This window comes from Puma concolor, chromosome C1, assembly GCF_028749965.1.
Source record: "Puma concolor isolate L17-30 chromosome C1, mPumCon1.1.hap2, whole genome shotgun sequence".
NCBI classification, from domain to species: Eukaryota; Metazoa; Chordata; class Mammalia; order Carnivora; family Felidae; genus Puma; species Puma concolor.
In genome coordinates, this window is record NC_141674.1 from 216,007,285 (window position 1) to 216,025,012 (window position 17,728).

A 17,728-nucleotide genomic window follows, 5' to 3' on the forward strand; every position below is an offset into this window, starting at 1 on the left:
GATGGTTTACTTTTCTGTCTAGATGGCTGGCCGAGGAGGCCTGGAAAAAATGGGGATAGTAGCTTGGGATCAGGAAAGGACTTTTGTTTGTTTGTTTTTAACCTAGAGAAGACAGATGCTGGTATTTTTAGGTCACAGGGAAGTGGTCCACAGAGAAGGAAACATGAAGACACAGAGTGGGGTGATAGGCAAGACAGGACTCCATGAAATCGAGGGAAAAGGTCGAATTTTATAGTGCAGAACAAGAATCCGGAGTGAGAGAATTGCCAGGGCCCCTCCCACTCTGGCCTGGCCAGCAGCGGTGAGCAGGCGGTCTCAGGTTCTTGTCTTCTCCACTGCCCCCACAGACACTCTGGAGGGAGGTGGTGGCATCCCACTCTGTGGAGCAGGACCTTGAGGCTTAGACAGTGGTTTTGTTGGTAAATGTTTAACAACTGGCTCTTTGAACAAAGTGTGCATATACATGTATGCATAAGTTTATTATAAATTTAAATGTTTTAAGGGATAGGTAGCACACAATTTATAAATAATAAAGTATGCATTTCTTCTGTTGCAAATTCCACACAGCCCATTGATTCTCTAAGAACGGCTCATGGATTTTTGCTGGGCTCTGTATCTGTCACTAGCCTATGGTTGCAACTGACAGCAGAATCTAGTTCCGATGTGAATGTTGGTTGATATTGTGTTTAAGTCGATCTAAAAGAAAAAGTAGGGGCGCCTGGGTGGCTCGGTCGGTTGAGCGTCCGACTTCGGCTCGGGTCATGATCTCACGGTCCGTGAGATCCCGCGTCGGGCTCTGTGCTGACGGCTCAGAGCCTGGAGCCTGCTTCGGATTCTGTGTCTCCCTCTCTCTCTGCCCCTCCCCCGTTCATGCTCTGTCTCTCTCTGTCCCAAAAATAAATAAACGTTAAAAGAAAAAAAGAAAAAGTAAGGGGGGGGGGCACCTGGGTGACTCGGTTAAGTGTCTGACTTCTCGAGGTTCATGAGTTTCAGGCCTATGCTGGGCTCCACATTGGCAGTGCAGAGCCTGCTTGGGATTCTCTGTGTGTCTCTCTCTGCCCCTCCCCCACTCACACTCTCACTCTCTCTCTCTCAAAAATAAACATTAAAAAAAGAAAAAAGGGTGCCTGGGTGGCTCATTGGGTCGTGATCTCATGGTTCGTGGGTTCAGGCCCCGCGTCAGGCTCTGTGTCAGATTCTGGTCTCCCTCTCTCTCTGCCCTTCCCCTGCTCACACGCGCGCTCTCTCTCTCTCTCTCTCTCTCTCTCTCTCTCTCTCTCTCAGAAATAAACATTAAAAAGATATATTAAAAAAAAAAGTAAAGGGACGTATGTCAGCACTTCATTCATTCTTCAGTGAGCAACTTCCCTTGCTGAATTCGATAATAGTTTTTCAAATATTGGAAGAATATTCCCTGAATTTCTTTGGAGCTATTCATAATGCAAAAGCTACAGACACTACACATTTTTCAGCTTAATCTGCATCTTTAACATCTCCCAACACTTTCTTAGGAAAAGGTAGTCAGTGAAACAATAAATCAAGACCTAGTTTGTAGCATTTGTTGGTTTCCAAGGTGTAAAACCCCCACCACTTGCTTTCAAGCTTCCAACAGGATGTTGCTAAGTGTGGATTTGGGAAGATTCACAGCAGATTATCATATAGGATTTCTGCCTTAGAGATATAACGGAAACAGATAATCTCCAAAGCACAGATAGAGTAAAATATATAACAAGATAAATCAGGAAGTGATGACTTTTTAGTACTTAATACTTTGCTTCTAATATAATTTAATTATAGATTTATATAATTTACCTTCTAATATTTAACAGCCAGCTCATAAAATTCCTGAATAAAATAAGACAACAAGGAAAAAAAGATAAAGGTGAGAAAGAGAGGGGTTCAGTCTAGACAAGGGGATCTGGGGTCCAAATTTGCAACCTGAGTCGGGGGGTAGAGGGTCATAGGAGTCAGCATGAGTGGGGCCCTGCTCCAGGCAATTGAATCTGTCTTCTGGTGATTCTGATGTAGGGAGCTGGAGGGGAGAACTCAGCAGGGCCTCACAGGCCTAAGAAATACCTGGGGGCGGTGGAGGGTGGGGGGGGGGGGGAGAAATACCTGTGAAATTTGGAAAACATAATTTCCTAGTCCCTACCCCTAGGGATTCTGATCCGGAAAGAGTAAAAAAGCATCATTTTTCAGAGGTGTCCTATGTTCAGACATGGACCCTGTGCAGTGCAGGAAGAATTTAGGAAAGGGACATTATAATTTTTTCATTGAGATGTGAGAACCTGCATTTTGCTACACAGGATGTAATGGATTAACAACCAGAATAGACTGAACAAAGAGCCTGGTAGGAGGTGGTAAATCTTAGCCTCAACACGGCAGAGAAGTGACTGAGTGAACCAGAGAGTAGACAAAGAGCCACCCAAATGTGGACGCTTGTGACGGGGAAAAGGAGAAATGGAGAAAAGATGATGGACCCAGGAACATGCTAGTTAAAAATTGTGAGAGGTTTGACACCTCAATTTAAAATCATTTAAACACTACAGGAAAGGTAATGCTTTTCTATAAATTCGACAGAAGAAGATTTGTGATGAATTGTAAAGACATTTAGATGGTTAACTCCAAACTCCCCACAAACAGTTAAGTGCTGGGGAATTTAGGGATTAATTCTTCAATGTTCTACTTTTTTTTTTGTTTTTCAATGTCACAAACTAGTTCAAACATATTGGAAAAGATTATATCACATTCGTTCTGTAAAGCTGGCATGATTCTGCTAACAATCGGATAAAAACACATCAAAAAAGTTGTATCAATCTAATGAATATAGCTGTAGGAATCTTAAAACATTTGAAATTTATGTTCAGACTGCAGGGATAATTTTAAAGGTCTCATGGGGCGCCTGGGTGGCCCCCTCGGTTAAGTGTCCAACTCTTGGTTTCAGCTCAGGTCGTGATCTCACGGTTCATGAGATCCAGCGCCGTGTCAGACTCCCTGCCGACAGCGAGGAGCCTGCTTGGGACTCTCTCTCTCTGTCTCTCTCTCTCTGCCCCTCCTGTGTGCACTCTCTCAAAATAAATGAACTTTAAATAAATAAATAAATAGATAGATAAATAATGTCTCATAGGTATCAAATATGAAAAATGTGATCCCTTCAGTGAGACATCTCAGAACATTTGGTGAAGTTTAATATTCATAATAAGACATTTAAAAATATGAAAGCAATGTGCTTAGTCAACATAATGAAGGAATACTTTCCTCATAAATATCAAGGTTTTCTAAAGCGGTAATATTAAATAATGTAGTGCGGGTGCAGGAATAAACAGGTCAGTGGAATGGGAGAGAAAATAGTAAAAACAGATCCCCTTCGTGTGGGAATTTAGTACATGAACAAGATAACTTTCCAGTCAGTGGAAAAATAATGGGCTATTCAATAAAAGGTGTTGAGACAATTGGCTCTCCACTTAGGAAAATGAAGTAAAGTCATTTAAATGATATATATTCCTTCACTAAAATACAGTGTAAGTGACTTTAAGAGCTGAATGGGAAAATAAAACCAGGAAAGTATGAGAGGAAAATGGTTTTAGAGCCCTGGGGTATAGGAGACCTTACACATGACATAATATGGGGTGGCTCAAAGGTCGAGCGTGCAACTCCAGCTCAGGTCACGATCTCACTGTGCATGGGTTCGAGTCCCACATCGGGCTCTGCACTGACAGCATGGATCCTGCTTTGGATTCTCTGTCTCTCTCCCTCTCTCTGTGTCTCTTCCTCGCTCGTGCCCTCTTTCTCTCTCAAAAATAAATAAACACCAAAAGAGAGAGAGAGAGACAAAAGCCAGAATGGAAGTGGTTGGAAATTCTGATGACATCCAAATTTAAAGATTCACCTGGCCCAAGATACCTTGAAGTTAACAGACAATCAAAAGACTAAGAGTAACCAAAAAAGATATAACAAGGGACTACGCCTAAATTATATAAAGAATGGCAAAGTGAAAAACCCCGGCGAAATGGGTAATTTACCAGAGAGGAAATAAAAGAAGGTGCCAGGGTGGTTTTTTTTGTTTTGTTTTGTTTTTTGTTTTTTTTTTTTTTGGTGTGTGTGTGTGTGTATGTGTGTATGTGTTTTGCCTATCAGATTGGCAAACAGGAAAAAGGTTACTGATAAACGTTGGGGACATGGTGGGGAAATGAGAACTCACATTCCATGACGGTGGGGGTGTAAATTAATTGGAGCAGCTACTTTGGAGAGCAATTTGGCAATCTTTATTAAAATAGCGTGCACACCCAGTGTGTTTGGGACTTCTACCAAACTGATGAGACACTGAGGGGGGTGAAAAAAGGAATCAGTTCTAGAAGAGATGATTTTACGATGGATTTATCTGATACGGTATTCTTAAAGATAAACTAGGCTTAAAAGAAATGGCACCAAATCCCATTCACAACATCAACAACACCGTGTAATATTTGGAAGTAAATTCAGAACGATTGATCTACTGTAAAGGTACTCCTTTGCCACAGGCAGACTGAAGCAATTGCAGTCAGCATCCCAGCAAGGAGTTCATTTTGGTTTTGTCTTTGTTTTCTCCCCGTCGAACAAAACAATATTATTGTGAAATTAAGGGTTGAAAGTGGAAGTGGGTAATAGGCTAGGCGGGGATGTTAGAGAGTATCCTGGAAAAGAAGTAGAAAGAGCAACCCTAGCGGCGTAGAACACAGCGGCAAATAAAGAGATCGTATCCTCGCTGTAGTTTAAACAGACTTGTGAAGAGGAGTGTTGGTTCTCAGGGGGCGAGGGGGTCCTGCCCTGCGGCAGGACCAGGTTCCCCTGTCACCTGGCTCCAGCCAACGGAGTTCTGTCGGATGGGTCGTTCCAAGTTTCTCCTCCCCTCCCTCAGTCTGTGGTTTGCTTTTGCTCTTTGTCCGCAGGTCCAAGCTTTGTCCTGTGCCAGTAAGTTTGAAGCCGAGCTAAAAGCCGAGCAAGACGAGCGGAAGCAGGAGGAGGAGAAGAGGAGACTCCGCCAGGCGGCCTTCCGGGAGCTCAAAGCCGCTTTCAGCACATAGTCAGGCAACCTTGACCTCCGTCCACACAGTGCCTCACAGAAGCCCCCAAGAGAGCTGGCTGGGCATCTTCCCCCCCCCCCCCCCCAACCGGCCTCCACACCCACCACTCGATGCAAACTCCTTAGCCTCATGGAGTGGCAGGGGGTGGCTCTCATCCCTGGGTGGGAGCCCCTCCCAAGTGTCCTGGGATGAGCCAACTGCTCCCCGGAGCTTCTCCTTCCTGCCCTCTTTCCTCTGTAGCCAGATCGTGCCTCTACTCAGCAACTTGCACTTTTTCCTTGTCCCTGCAGGGTTCTGATGGTAATGTTGCCCATTCTCCCAGGGAATTCACCTCTCCCCTTCTCCGCACCTCTCCCCTTGGGGGTCCCCCTCCTCTTGTTTTCCTGTTCAACTTCCCTGCTTTCATTCTGAGCCTGATTCTGCCCGTTGCTTTGGTGTCTTCTGTGCTTTGATGACAGCGAGGTTTAAGGCAAGCCAGGCTGGACCAGTGCCTGCCCCCTCTGCAGCGGGGGTGCGTGCTGCTGAGATGGCAAAATAGGGGACAGGTAGGAAGTCCCGTTCCTTCCTCTCACCTTTCTTCTGTCCACTTAGCATTCCCCCTCCCCCCCTTCACCCCTTCATTCTTGTCCTCTCATTTCCTCCTACTTACCTGCAAGAATGAGAGAATAATCAGAAGTGATATTAATGCATAGAAGAATCCCTGTTAATTCCTACTATGCAAATAAACTACTGTGGACCCCTACATTCCCGAGTGACAAATCCAGAGCCTTCCAAAATCCCAAAAGTCGTGACCGTCTTCATCTGGCCAGTTTCCAACTTTTGCCCCAAGATGTTGAGGTGAAGCTGTTCTTACCCCCCGCACAAATTTTTAGATGTTGGGCGTTCTTGGGATTGCTCACGAATACCAGGGGGTTGTTGTAATTTTTTTTTTTTTTTAAGAATTCCTAACATTGTATTTATTACTTCTCTTTTGTAACTGCTGTCTTTACAAGGGGAACATCTGCATTTCTACTTCACAGCTGCCTCTTTTTTCCAATAAACCGTGCAAGTGGACTTTGCCGTCACATCAATGTGCTTCTAGTCTTCTTTCAAATGGGGGAGAGAGGAGAGTGTTTTTTCAGGAGCCACATCCAGCCCAGGCTCCTGTCGGACATCCCCCCCACCCCCCAGAAGTAGAGTCAGAAGTGGTATCTAAGATTGTGGCCTTACTGGGGGGCATGCTGAACATTGGGGGTGTCAGTAGCTCTTCCCCTTCCCTTCCCTGAGGGTTCTCTCAGCTGCAGGTAAAATGTGTCCTTAATTTCTCTTGCTTCCTAGACCCCTTGAAACTCTGAGGAGAGCCAGTGACCCCTCCCTCCTTCTCATGTGGATTCTCGGGCATTTGGGGACCGGAGTAAGGACCTCAGTCCTAAGGGAACACCCACTGCTCCCCAGGGAGGATCATTTCCGTTTCGCACAAAGCTAAGACCTACAATTCTCGGGCATCGTTTTTCCAGGTAGGGTCACCCTCCAACTGCCCCGCCAGAGGAAGTGGACAAGAAAAAGGGGTGGAGACACTCTTACCATACAATCCAGGAAGCGTGCTTCTTGGCATTTTCTCATCCAAGCTGAGGACCCTCGTGTACACAAAAAACCTGCACGTGAATGTTTATAGCAGCTATTTGATAATTACCAAAACTTGGGAGCAACCGAGATATTTTTTTAAGATTTTATTTTGAAGTAATCTCTCTACCCAATGTAGGGCTCAAACCGACAAACCCGAGATCAAGAGTCGCATGCCTCACCGACTGAGCCAGCCAAGCGCCCCTCAAGATTTTTCAATAGGTGAATGAATAAAGAAACTGGTACATCTATACACTGGAATACTAATTCAGCAATGGAGAGAAGCATGAGTGATGAAAAATGAGCTGTCCGGGTGCCTGGGTGGCTCCGTCGGTTGAGCGTCCGACTTCGGCTCAGGTCCTGATCTCACGGTCCGTGAGTTTGAGCCCCACGTCCCGCTCTGTGCTGACAGCTCTGAGCCTGGAGCCTGCTTTGGATTGTGTCTCCCTCTCTCTCTGCCCCTACCGCCCACCCCCCAACTCAAATAAATAAACATTTAAAAAAATAAAAAAGAAATGAGCTGTCAAGTCATAAGAAGACACGGAGGAAACTTAAATACATATTGCTAAGGGAAAGAAGCCAATCTGGAAAGGTTTCACACCGTTTAATTCCAACTGTGACATCTGGAAAAGGCAAAACTCCGAGACTGTGAAGTAAAAAGTCAGGGGTTGAGAGGAGAGTGAAACTTACTCTGTGTGATTCTATAGTGGTCATTATACATTTGCCAAGACATACAGAATGTACAACACTAAGAGCATACCCTAATGTAAACCTGGACTTCAGTTAATAATAAGGTATTGATACGGGTACATAGGTTGTAATAAACGTAGCATGCTAATGCCAGATGTTAGAAACAGGGGGAAGGGGCAGGCGGCAGGGAGAGAGGTATACGGAGACTCTGTACTTTCTGCTAAGTTAGTCTGCAAATCTAAAACTACTAAGAAAAATAAAGTCCAGGGGTTCCTGATTGTCTCAGTCGGTTAAGCATCTGACTTCGGCTCAGGTCGTGATCTCACTATTGTGAGTTCGAGCCCTGTTTTGTGTGAGCCCTGTTTCTCTCTCCTCTCTCCCTCTCTCTGCCCCTTGTGGGATTCTCTTTCTTTCTCCCTCTCCCTCTCTCTGCCTCTTAGTTGTGCCCTCTCCCTCAAAAAAAAGAAAGTCTATGGGGGCACCTGGGTGGCTCAGTCGGTTGAGTGGCCGACTTCGGCTCAGGTCAGGATCTCACAGTCTGTGGGTTCGAGCCCCGTGTCGGGCTCTGTGCTGACAGGTCAGAACCTGGAGCCTGTTTCAGATCCTGTGTCTCCCTCTCTCTCTGCCCCTTCCACGCTCGTGCTTTGTCTCTCTCTGTCTCTCAAAAATGAATAAATGTTAAAAAAAAATTTTTTTTGAAAAGAAAGGCTATGAGCAAAAAGGAAAAAAAGAAGGAATGGAGACAACAGTGTAATTACTTCAAACATTCACTTGCCTCTGGACAACCAAGCCCATGCAAGAGCTAAACACTCATGATTACAAATGATAGGAATGTAACACAGAAGGGCTTAAGACAAAAAAGGACAAATATTGGGTCACGTAACTAGAGACCAGGGAAAGGACTTCTTTGCTTCTTTTTTTTTTCTTTTACTGTTTATTTTTGAGGGAGAGACACAGAGTGCAAATGGGGGAGGGGCAGAAAGAGAGGGAGACTCAGAATCTGAAGCAGGCTCCAGGCTCTGAGCTGTCAGCACGGAGCCCCACACGGGGCTAGAACCCACAAACTGGGAGATCAGGACCTGAGCCGAAGTTGGACGCTTAGCCGACTGAGCCACCCAGGAGCCCCTGCCTCTTGATCACAGAGTCCTATAGATGTTGTTCCCTTCATGCCTCTCACCCACAGCTCCCATCATCCCCCTCTGTGGCCGTGGACTTCATTGGTTCTTTCTGGCTCTCTACAGTGGCCTCCTGACTAGTTTCTCTGCCCTCACTTTGCCCTGATTGTCCACCTGCAGCTAGAGTAACATTTGTTCCTAACATCTCTTCAGCATTTCGGGATCTAGTCCCTGCTCACCTCTCCTGTCCCCTGCCTTGCTCGCCCCTCCTCCCTCCCCTCTCTTCCTTCCAAACTGTGCTCCAGGTATAGGTGATACCTGCCGGTTCCTAGAAAGCTCCTGAGGGCTTTGCACATGCGGTTTCCTCCACCTGGCACTCCCTCCCTCCCTTCCCTGCCGAAAAGACTTCTCATCGTTGATGACTCAGCTCAGAGATTATCTTCAGAAAGCTTTCTTGATGCCCCCAGGTGAGGTGAGGTGCTCCCTCTCAGGGTTTCACTGCATGATGCAGTGTCCTTCTCTTGTCTTTCTCCTCCTCTGGACAAGGCACGGTTTGAAGGGCAGGAACTCTGCCTTACCCACTGCTGTAGCCCTAGCATGCACCTCAGCCAGTGACAGGCTCCCCTGTGGATTTGTTTCACAAGAACAAGCCGGGTTTGTGGCACCAGAGATGGGTAAGGGAGGACCTCTGTCACCAACAGGTGACTTCTAGGCACCCTGACCTGGAAGCCTGGCCTGAGGGAACAGCTCTGAAAGTGAGGATAGCAGAGATTATAGGGACATTCTTCTCACTGGAAAAGTGATAAGTCAACTTGCCAAAGAACTTAGTTTGAGCAGCAGGGAAATAAACCAACAGCCGACCTTCTGGCTCTGCCCTGGAGGCTGTGTGATGAAATGGGATTTGGAGTCAGATAGAAGGTAGTAGCTGAGCCTCACTGATCCTGTTTCCTCACCTGTCAAGTAAAGATGATGATTGGGGCGCCTGGGTGGCTCAGTTGGTTGAGTGTCCCCCTTCGCCTAGGGTCACGATCTCTCCCGGTTTGTGGGTTCGAGCCCCATGTCGGGCTCTGTGCTGACAGCTCAGAGCCTGGAGCCTGCTTCCGATTCTGTGTCTCTCTCGCTCTCTGCCCCTCCCCCTCTCGCACTCTGCCTCTCTTTCTCTCAAAAATAAATAAACAGTAAAAACAAAAAAGATGATGATTGTCTACCTGGCTGACCCTGTGCTCAGCACTTATTAGTGCTCATGACATAATTGTTTCCCTCTCTATCTTCCACCTTGTGCGATGACCTCAATTCCATCTCCTCCTGAGCCCTGGGTCTCCAAAGTCACAGGCAAAGGATCCCAGGCCAGGGTGGCCCAGAAATGCTCAGTTCTGTCTTCTACCTTGACCCCAGGCACGGGTGCCTACTTTCTCACTTCTCTCTTCTTTTGAGGCTCCCAACCCAACCAGCCCAGGGGCATTCCTGCCAGTGTGCCTGCTCACCTGCCGCGCGCCCTGCAGCTGCCACTTGCTGAGCCCTTCCGGCTGGATCTCGTGACCCAACACCTGTGGCCTTGTCCCCACTCACATTTCTCCCTGCTGACCCTGCCTGTCCACCAGGCCAGATTCTGGCCACATCCCTGCCCACAGGGCTGACTTACAAGAACAGTGGTTCCATGGGGCGCCTGGGTGGCTCCGTCGGTTAAGCGTCCGACTTCAGTTCAGGTCATGATCTCGAAGTTTGTGGGTTCGAGCCCTGCGTTGGGCTCTGTGCTGACAGTTCCGAGCTCAGAGCCTGGAGCCTGCTTCGGATTCTCTCTCTCTCTCGAAAATGAAAAAAAAATTTTTTTAAAAATTAAAAAAAAGAAGAGGGGTTCCATAGCCACCCTCTGGGTCCTGTGCTGGTGGGAGCCCCTGTGGGGCAACTTGGGTTCCACAACTTAGGGAACTGCTCAGGATGGACCTTACCAGGGGTCAGTTTCTCCTCCCCTGCCTTCTTTCTGAAATGTTTGGCACTCTGCCATGTGGTATTGGTGGGAGTGAGCCTTGCTCTTGCCTTTTTGAAGGGCAATTTGGTAAACTGTTAAAATGTAAAATTGTACCTGTATTAGTTATTTTTGCTTTAACGAATCATCCCATCACTTAGCGGCTTAAAACAATAGTTAACATTTATTATCTCACATGGCTTCTGAGGCTCAGGAATTCAGAGGCAGTTTAGTTGGGTGGTTCTAGCCCAGGGTATCTCATGAGGCTGCAAAATGTCAATTGGGATTGCACTCAGATGCTCAACCAACTGAGCCACCCAGGTGCCCCCTTTTTTTTTATTCTTCGTTCTTCTTTCTGTTTATTTATTTACTTATTTAGAGAGAGAGGGAGAGGGAGCAGGGGAGGGGTAGAGAGAGAGAGGGAGACACACATTTGGAAGCAGGCTCCAGGCTCCGAGCTGTCAGTACAGAGCCTGACACGGGGCTCAAACTCACAAACCGTGAGATCGTGACCTGAGCTGTAGTCAGATACTTAGCCCACTGAGCCACCCAGGTGCCCCTAAGTGGGCCTGATTTTTTTTTTTTTAATTTTTTTTTCAACGTTTTTTATTTATTTTTGGGACAGAGAGAGACAGAGCATGAACGGGGAAGGGGCAGAGAGAGAGGGAGACACAGAATGGGAAGCAGGCTCCAGGCTCTGAGCCATCAGCCCAGAGCCCGACGCGGGGCTCGAACTCACGGACCGCGAGATCGTGACCTGGCTGAAGTCGGACGCTTAACCGACTGCGCCACCCAGGCGCCCCAAAGTGGGCCTGATTTAAGCAGAAGAGATGCTGATTGAAAGTCACTGAGATGCTCACATGATCACTAGCAGGGCTAGGGGATGAGGCTGAGAAAAGAAACCAGCTGGAGGCCAGGTGGCTGAGACTAGCGTCAAAAACACATCATGGGAACCAGGCAGGCATGTGCCTCTGCCCTGGCTGACCAGAACTTTGGGGTGTCCCGTTTTCTTCAGGTTCTTAATCCAAATCCAGAGTCTGAGGCCAAGCCCAGTCATATGCCCACATGTTGAGGGTAGGAAGGGTTAGTTTGTCTTCTGTAAAAGAGGCAGGCTCTGCCTCTCCCTAAGATTTTTGTTTCTCCCAAACATGGGAAAGTATTGCAGGTGCAGAATAGTTGTGAACGAGTGGAGGATGTCCGTTGCAGAGACCTCATGAATTTGATCCAGGGTTTTACTTCTGAGAATTTACCCTATAGGTAAACATAAGTGCGAACCAGGTTATATTTAGAGGGATACTCATTACGACATTGCTTGTTAATAGCAAAAATACTGGAAACAGTCAGGCTATCAGCAGGGAATCGATCAAGTATATTACGGTTCAAACACGTAAATGAAGGCTGCTAAGCAATCTCTTAAAGAATGCGGAGGACAGCAAGACATTGTTTCTTGGGAAAAGGTCAGGGGTAGAGCAGCATACATAGTAATTCTGAGGTGTTTTGTTTGTTTTACGTGAGAGATGCAAAATCATGGCTCTGCCCATGTAGACTGAGGTGCAAGAGGTCAGAGACCAAGCGGATTTGGGGGCAACCATTGTATCCCCAGCACTTCGTGGTGCTGAAGGTGAAGATGTGCATCATGCTTGTTTATGCGTATGGCATTTTGGGGAAAACCATACAAGAAACTGTCAACAGTGCGTTACCTGAGTGGGGGAGAACCCGAGCGTCCTGGGTAGGTCTTGGAGGGGGATTTAAATTTTTTCCTTTATATGTCTTTGCATTCTAAAAATTTAAACACCATAAACGTGTATTACTTTACTACTGTTTTTTAAAAGTGTTTATTTTTGAGGGAGAGAACGCAAGATGGGGAGGGGCAGAGAGGGAGGGAGAGGATCTGGAGTGGTCTCTGCACCAACAGCACAGAGCCCCAAGTGGGGCTCAAATTCACAAACTGTGAGACCATGACCTGAGCCAAAGTCAGACGCTTAACTGACTGAGCCGCCCAGGCATCCCGCTTTACTACTATTTTTAACAACAATTAATAAAAAAGAGAGGGGAGTGTCTGACCACCATGAAAATGAGAAGGGCAGTTGCACATACAACGTGGGAACCATTTGGGATAGCTGCAGTATAAAATCCTAAATGTGCAAAAGACTCAGGAGAGGGACCTGTGGCTGCCTCAGTCAGTAGAACATGTGACTCTTGATCTCAGGGTTGGAAGTTCGAGTCCCATGTTGGGTATAGAGATTACTTAAAAATAAAATCTTTGGGGTGCCTGTGTGGCTCAGTTGGTTGAGTGTCTGACTTTTGGTTTCCACTTAGATCATGATCTCGTCATGGTTTTGTGAGTTCAAGCCCTGCATTGGGTTCTGTGCTGACAGTTCAGAGCCTGCTTGGGAATCTCTCTCTTCCTCTCTCTCTGCCCCTCCCCCATTCACGCTGTCTCTGTCTCTCTCAAAATAAATAAATAAACTTAAAAGAAAAAAAGGAAAAAAAGAATAAAATCTTTAAGGGCGTCTGGGTGGCTCTCAGTCAGTTAAATGACCAATTCTTGATTTCAGCTCAGGTCATGATCTCAACGTTGTGAGATGGAGACCTGTATCGGGCCCCATGGTAAGTGTGGAGCCTGTTTGAGATTTTCTCTCTCCCCCTCTCTCTGCCCCTCCTCTGTGCTTCTCTCTCTCTCTCTCTCCCAAAATAAAGAGGGGTATCTGGGTGGCTCAGTTGGTTAAGCATCCCATCTGACTTTTGGTTTCAGCTCAGGTCATAATCTTACAGTTCATGAGTTTGAGCCCCTTGTCGGGTTTTATGCTGACAGTGGGAAGCCTGCTTGAGATTCTCTGTCTCTCTTTCTCTGTCCCTCTCCCGCTCACGCACTCTCTCCCAAAATAAATAAGTAAACATTAAAAAGAAAAAGAACAAAATAATTAAATAAACTTTAAAAAATTAAATCAAAAAAAAAAAAAAAAAAAAAGAACCCAGGAGAAAAATAAAAATTTGGGACCCATTGTGGGACATTTATGTACAAGAATACATTTGTTATATTCCAAGACAGTTTTTTATGATTTAATTTTCTTGGTATACATCTGAAGTTTAGAAATGAGAATAGAATTTAAAATATGCAAGTACTTTTATAATAAAAAATGTTTTCAAACATAAAAATGGATCTGTTTCCATAGTTATCATCTGAGCAGCCTTTCCTTGATGGCTTTGCTCAGCTCTCTGGCTCGGTATCTTCCCCCACTCTCTTACTTGTGTTTTCTCTTTGGTTTTCAGTTGTGTAGGCTACACTTTTAGTTAGGGTCCCATCTAACTAAGAGGGTCCCTCTTCACTAACAAATCCATGTGCCCTTTTCATCTGCTTTCAAGCTTCTACCTCCTTCCTTAAAAAAAAATTTTTTTTTAATGTTTATTTTTGACAGAGCATGAGTGGGGGAGGGGCAGAGGGAGAGGGAGACACAGAATCCGAAGCAGGCCCAATGCAGAGTTTGCAAATCACAGAGCCCAATGCAGGGTTTGAACCCATGAGCTCTGAGATCATAACCTCAGCCAAAGTCGGCCATTTAACCGCCTAAGCCACCCAGGCATCCCATGCCTCCTTCCTTCCTTGTCACCTACTCTTGCCTAACCCTCTGTTCTTCCTGCTCTGTACACAATTCCAGCCACCAATTCAACGGCAGGCTCCCCAGCCCCAGACTCCTTGGCAATTCTGTAGATTTGGAATTGCCAATCAATTTCTTCCTGCCTCCGTTCTGAGACTGGCTCCTGCTTCTAACCTGGTCCTATCTGTCGCTTGTTTCTGCCTGCCAACCATGCGTTTTCTTCCCAAGAGCCTACCTTCATACCCTCCCCTTCTGCAATTGCTGGGTGTGGGTGATTCTCCATGAGTTCAAAGATCTTCTTCGTATGGATGATTCTCAGATCTGTAGCTCAGACCCCCAAAATTTTAGCTGGGGCTCTTGCTGGAGGCAGCTACATGGGCCTCTCCCTGCAGTCTGGGTTTCCTCACAGAATGGCGGCCTCAGAGCCCTTGCATTTACGATCTGGCAGCTCTTGCTTCAAAAGAGGCTGTTTTAGCAAATAAGGTGGAAGCTCTATAACCCTTGCATTGGAAATCACTTCTTTCACTTCTGCCATGTTCTATCAGTTACAAGGGCCCCAGGGAGGGGAAATTAGTCTCTACCTCTTCAGAAAGGGTGGTGGCAAGATTTGTTTCTGGCTAAACTCCTTAATCCCTCCTCCCCCACTGTGATCTATTATTATCAACTTCTCTGTTTCTATCAATGATACAATAAAGGTGAAACTTTGTTATTATCCCTCCCTAGAGTAGGCATCAGTCTACTGTTGTAACTTTAAAACCACTATTTAATGAAACATTTGGAGACACTGAAGGCACCCCTCCTGAGAAGGAGATGATCAAGAATTGATTAGATATTTACTTAGTTTCTACCCTGTGACAGGACAATGCCAGCTGCTGAGGGTGCAAAGTCAAATACTTCTTTCTTCCTCCTTTTCCTCCTCCTTCTCTTCTCTTAGATTTGGTTCCTGCTCTCTGGAAGCCTACACTTTGGAGCTAAAAATGTGGCTAAGGCACTCTGAAAAACAGTTTCACAATTTCTGATAAAATGAAAAACACCACATAGCCACCAATCCCATTTTGAGGTATTTACCCAAGTGAAATTAAAACCTGTATTCACACAAATAACTGCTTGTGAAAATTCATAATAGCTTTATTAATAATATCCCCAAACTGGAAAGAATCCAAATGTCCCTCAGTTGGGGAATGGATAAGCAAATACATACAATTAAATACACTCATGAATGAGAGAAGAAGAAGGAGAAGAAGAGGAGGACGAGGAGGAGGAAGAAGGGGAAGGGAGGGGGAGGAGGAGAAGGAGGAGAAGGAGAAGGAAGTATTTAAACATGCAACGGTATATGGACAAATTTCAAGTACATTATACTGAGTGAAAGAAGCCAGCTGCAAAAGGTTCCATACTCTATGGTTTTATTTGTATGATGTTATAAGACAAAACTATAGGGGCCCCTGGGTGGCTCAGTCGGTTAAGCGTCCGACTTCAGCTCAGGTCACGATCTCATGGTCCATGAGTTCGAGCCCCGCGTCGGGCTCTGGGCTGGCTGATGGCTCAGAGCCTGGAGCCTGCTTCCAATTCTGTGTCTCCCTCTCTCTCTGACCCTCCCCCGTTCATGCTCTGTCTCTCTCTGTCTCAAAAATAAAATTAAAAAAAAAAAAAAAAAGACAAAACTATAAGGACAGAAAACATAACAGTTGCTTCAGGGGCCAAGAGTGGAGGTTAGTGCCAACTACAAAGGGTTGTTGAGAGAACTCTAGTGGATAATGGGACGATTCTGTACTTTAATTTTGGTGGTATTGAACACACCTGTGTATGCATTTGTCAAAAGTTGCAGAACGACCACTAAAAATGCTAAATTTTAATGTATATTAATTATACCTTAATTATACATATTTAAATTATATAGTCTCTAGATCAATTACATACATTATCTATATGATCTCTCTATGAAATTACAGGTACAGATGACACAGCATCAGAGAGGCAGTTAGGGACATGGGCTCAGCAGTCAGTCAGCCTGGGCTACAAAGTCCTGGCTGAGATTAGGAGAAAGTAAGCAGTTCTTTCAGGTGCCTGGTTGGTTTTCTTAGTGCTTCAAAGTGCTCTCACCAGGATTACAAGAGAGAATGAAAGTAAAGCACTTAATGAAGTGGTTAGCATATAACAAACATAGTATTACCTTTTTTCTTAAAAATAACAGTTCAAGGGATAAGATCTTTGGTCTAAGAGAGGAGATTAAAAAAAGCTTCACAGAGGCACTAACATATGATTAGGCTTTTAAAGATGAGCAGGAGTTACGCAGGTTGGCAGAAGTGGGGTAAGTGTTGGGAATGACATTGTAACAAGAGGGAACAGAATGGGCAAAGGCTAAAACAGAGTGGCATATTTGAGGACCCTCAAACATGGGCATATCCGGAACAATAAATTCAGGGAAAAGAGGAGGGGGAGGGGGACAATGAGGATTATAAAGGGTCTAGAGTTCAACAGCATGGAATTGTGAAGGGCCCATTTGAGGTTTTGCATGTTTGCTTTGTTTTGTTTTCAAGCCCAACAAGGGGCTTGAAATCACAACTCTGAGATCAAGACCTGAGCTGAAATCAAGAGTTGGGTGCTAAACCAACGGAGCCACCCACATGCCCCTGAGATTCTGCATTTCTCACAACCTTCCGAGTGATGCTGTTGTTGCTGGTTCATTGACCACACTTTGAGCAGCAAGGACATAAAGATCAAGGCAATAAAGTATTGCAGAAAATAGGGACTGGTCCATCGTATTGAAGATGGAAAAGCACTAAACCAAGATTGGGACTGAAAAACTCCACTTACCAACCTGTAGGTTGAGGTGTCTGAGGACAAGCATTAGGTGGATGAGTCAGAATAGAAGCCACATTGGAGTGGTTGACAATTGCTTGCTTGCCAGGTGTGGAAATTGGGAAAGTGAGTATAAACAACTCTTATGTGCAGTTTGGCTTGAAACCGAGACGTAGGGAGGTGGAATTGTAGTTTTTACCATCAACTTTTGAGATGGAAGACATTCAAGTATTTTATTTTTTACTTTTTATTTTATTATTTTTTTTTAAATTTTTTTTTCAACGTTTATTTATTTTTGGGACAGAGAGAGACAGAGCATGAACGGGGGAGGGGCAGAGAGAGAGGGAGACACAGAATCGGAAACAGGCTCCAGGCTCTGAGCCGTCAGCCCAGAGCCCGACGCGGCGCTCGAACTCACGGACCGCGAGATCGTGACCTGGCTGAAGTCGGACGCTTAACCGACTGCGCCACCCAGGCGCCCCTATTTTTTACTTTTTAAAAAAATACTTATTAATTTTTGAGAGAGAGCCAGCATGAGTGGGGGAGGGGCAGAGAGAGGGAGCTACAGAATCTAAAGCAGGCTCCAGGCTCTGAGCTGTCAGCACAGAGCTGGATGCTGGGCTGTTAACTCTTGGACCCCAAGATCAAGATCATGACGAGCCAAACTCGAACACTCAGACGCCCTTATTTTTTTACTTTTTAAAAGGCTAAATGCCCAACATGGAGCTTGAACTCACAACCCTGAGATCAAGAGTCACATACTCCACCATCCGAACCAGCAATGGGCTCCAACATTTGAGTATTTTCAAACACTGTTAAGGGTGGCTCAGTCAGCGAATTGCGGGACTTCCACTCAGGGCATGAGCTCGTGGTTCTTGAGTTCAAGCCCCACAT

General features: G+C 45.7%; 1 protein-coding gene across 1 annotated transcript in view; it reads left to right on the plus strand.

Annotated features, from left to right (window-relative positions):
- Positions 1-6,127, plus strand: part of EFHD1 (EF-hand domain family member D1) — a 41,760-nt gene extending 35,633 nt beyond the window's left edge. The window contains exon 4 of the mRNA XM_086719960.1: positions 4,929-6,127. Coding sequence (XP_086576086.1) covers positions 4,929-5,063 — 135 coding nt within the window. The 3' untranslated portion in view covers positions 5,064-6,127. The remainder of the gene's footprint in view (positions 1-4,928) is intronic.
- Positions 6,128-17,728: the final 11,601 nt, after the last annotated feature.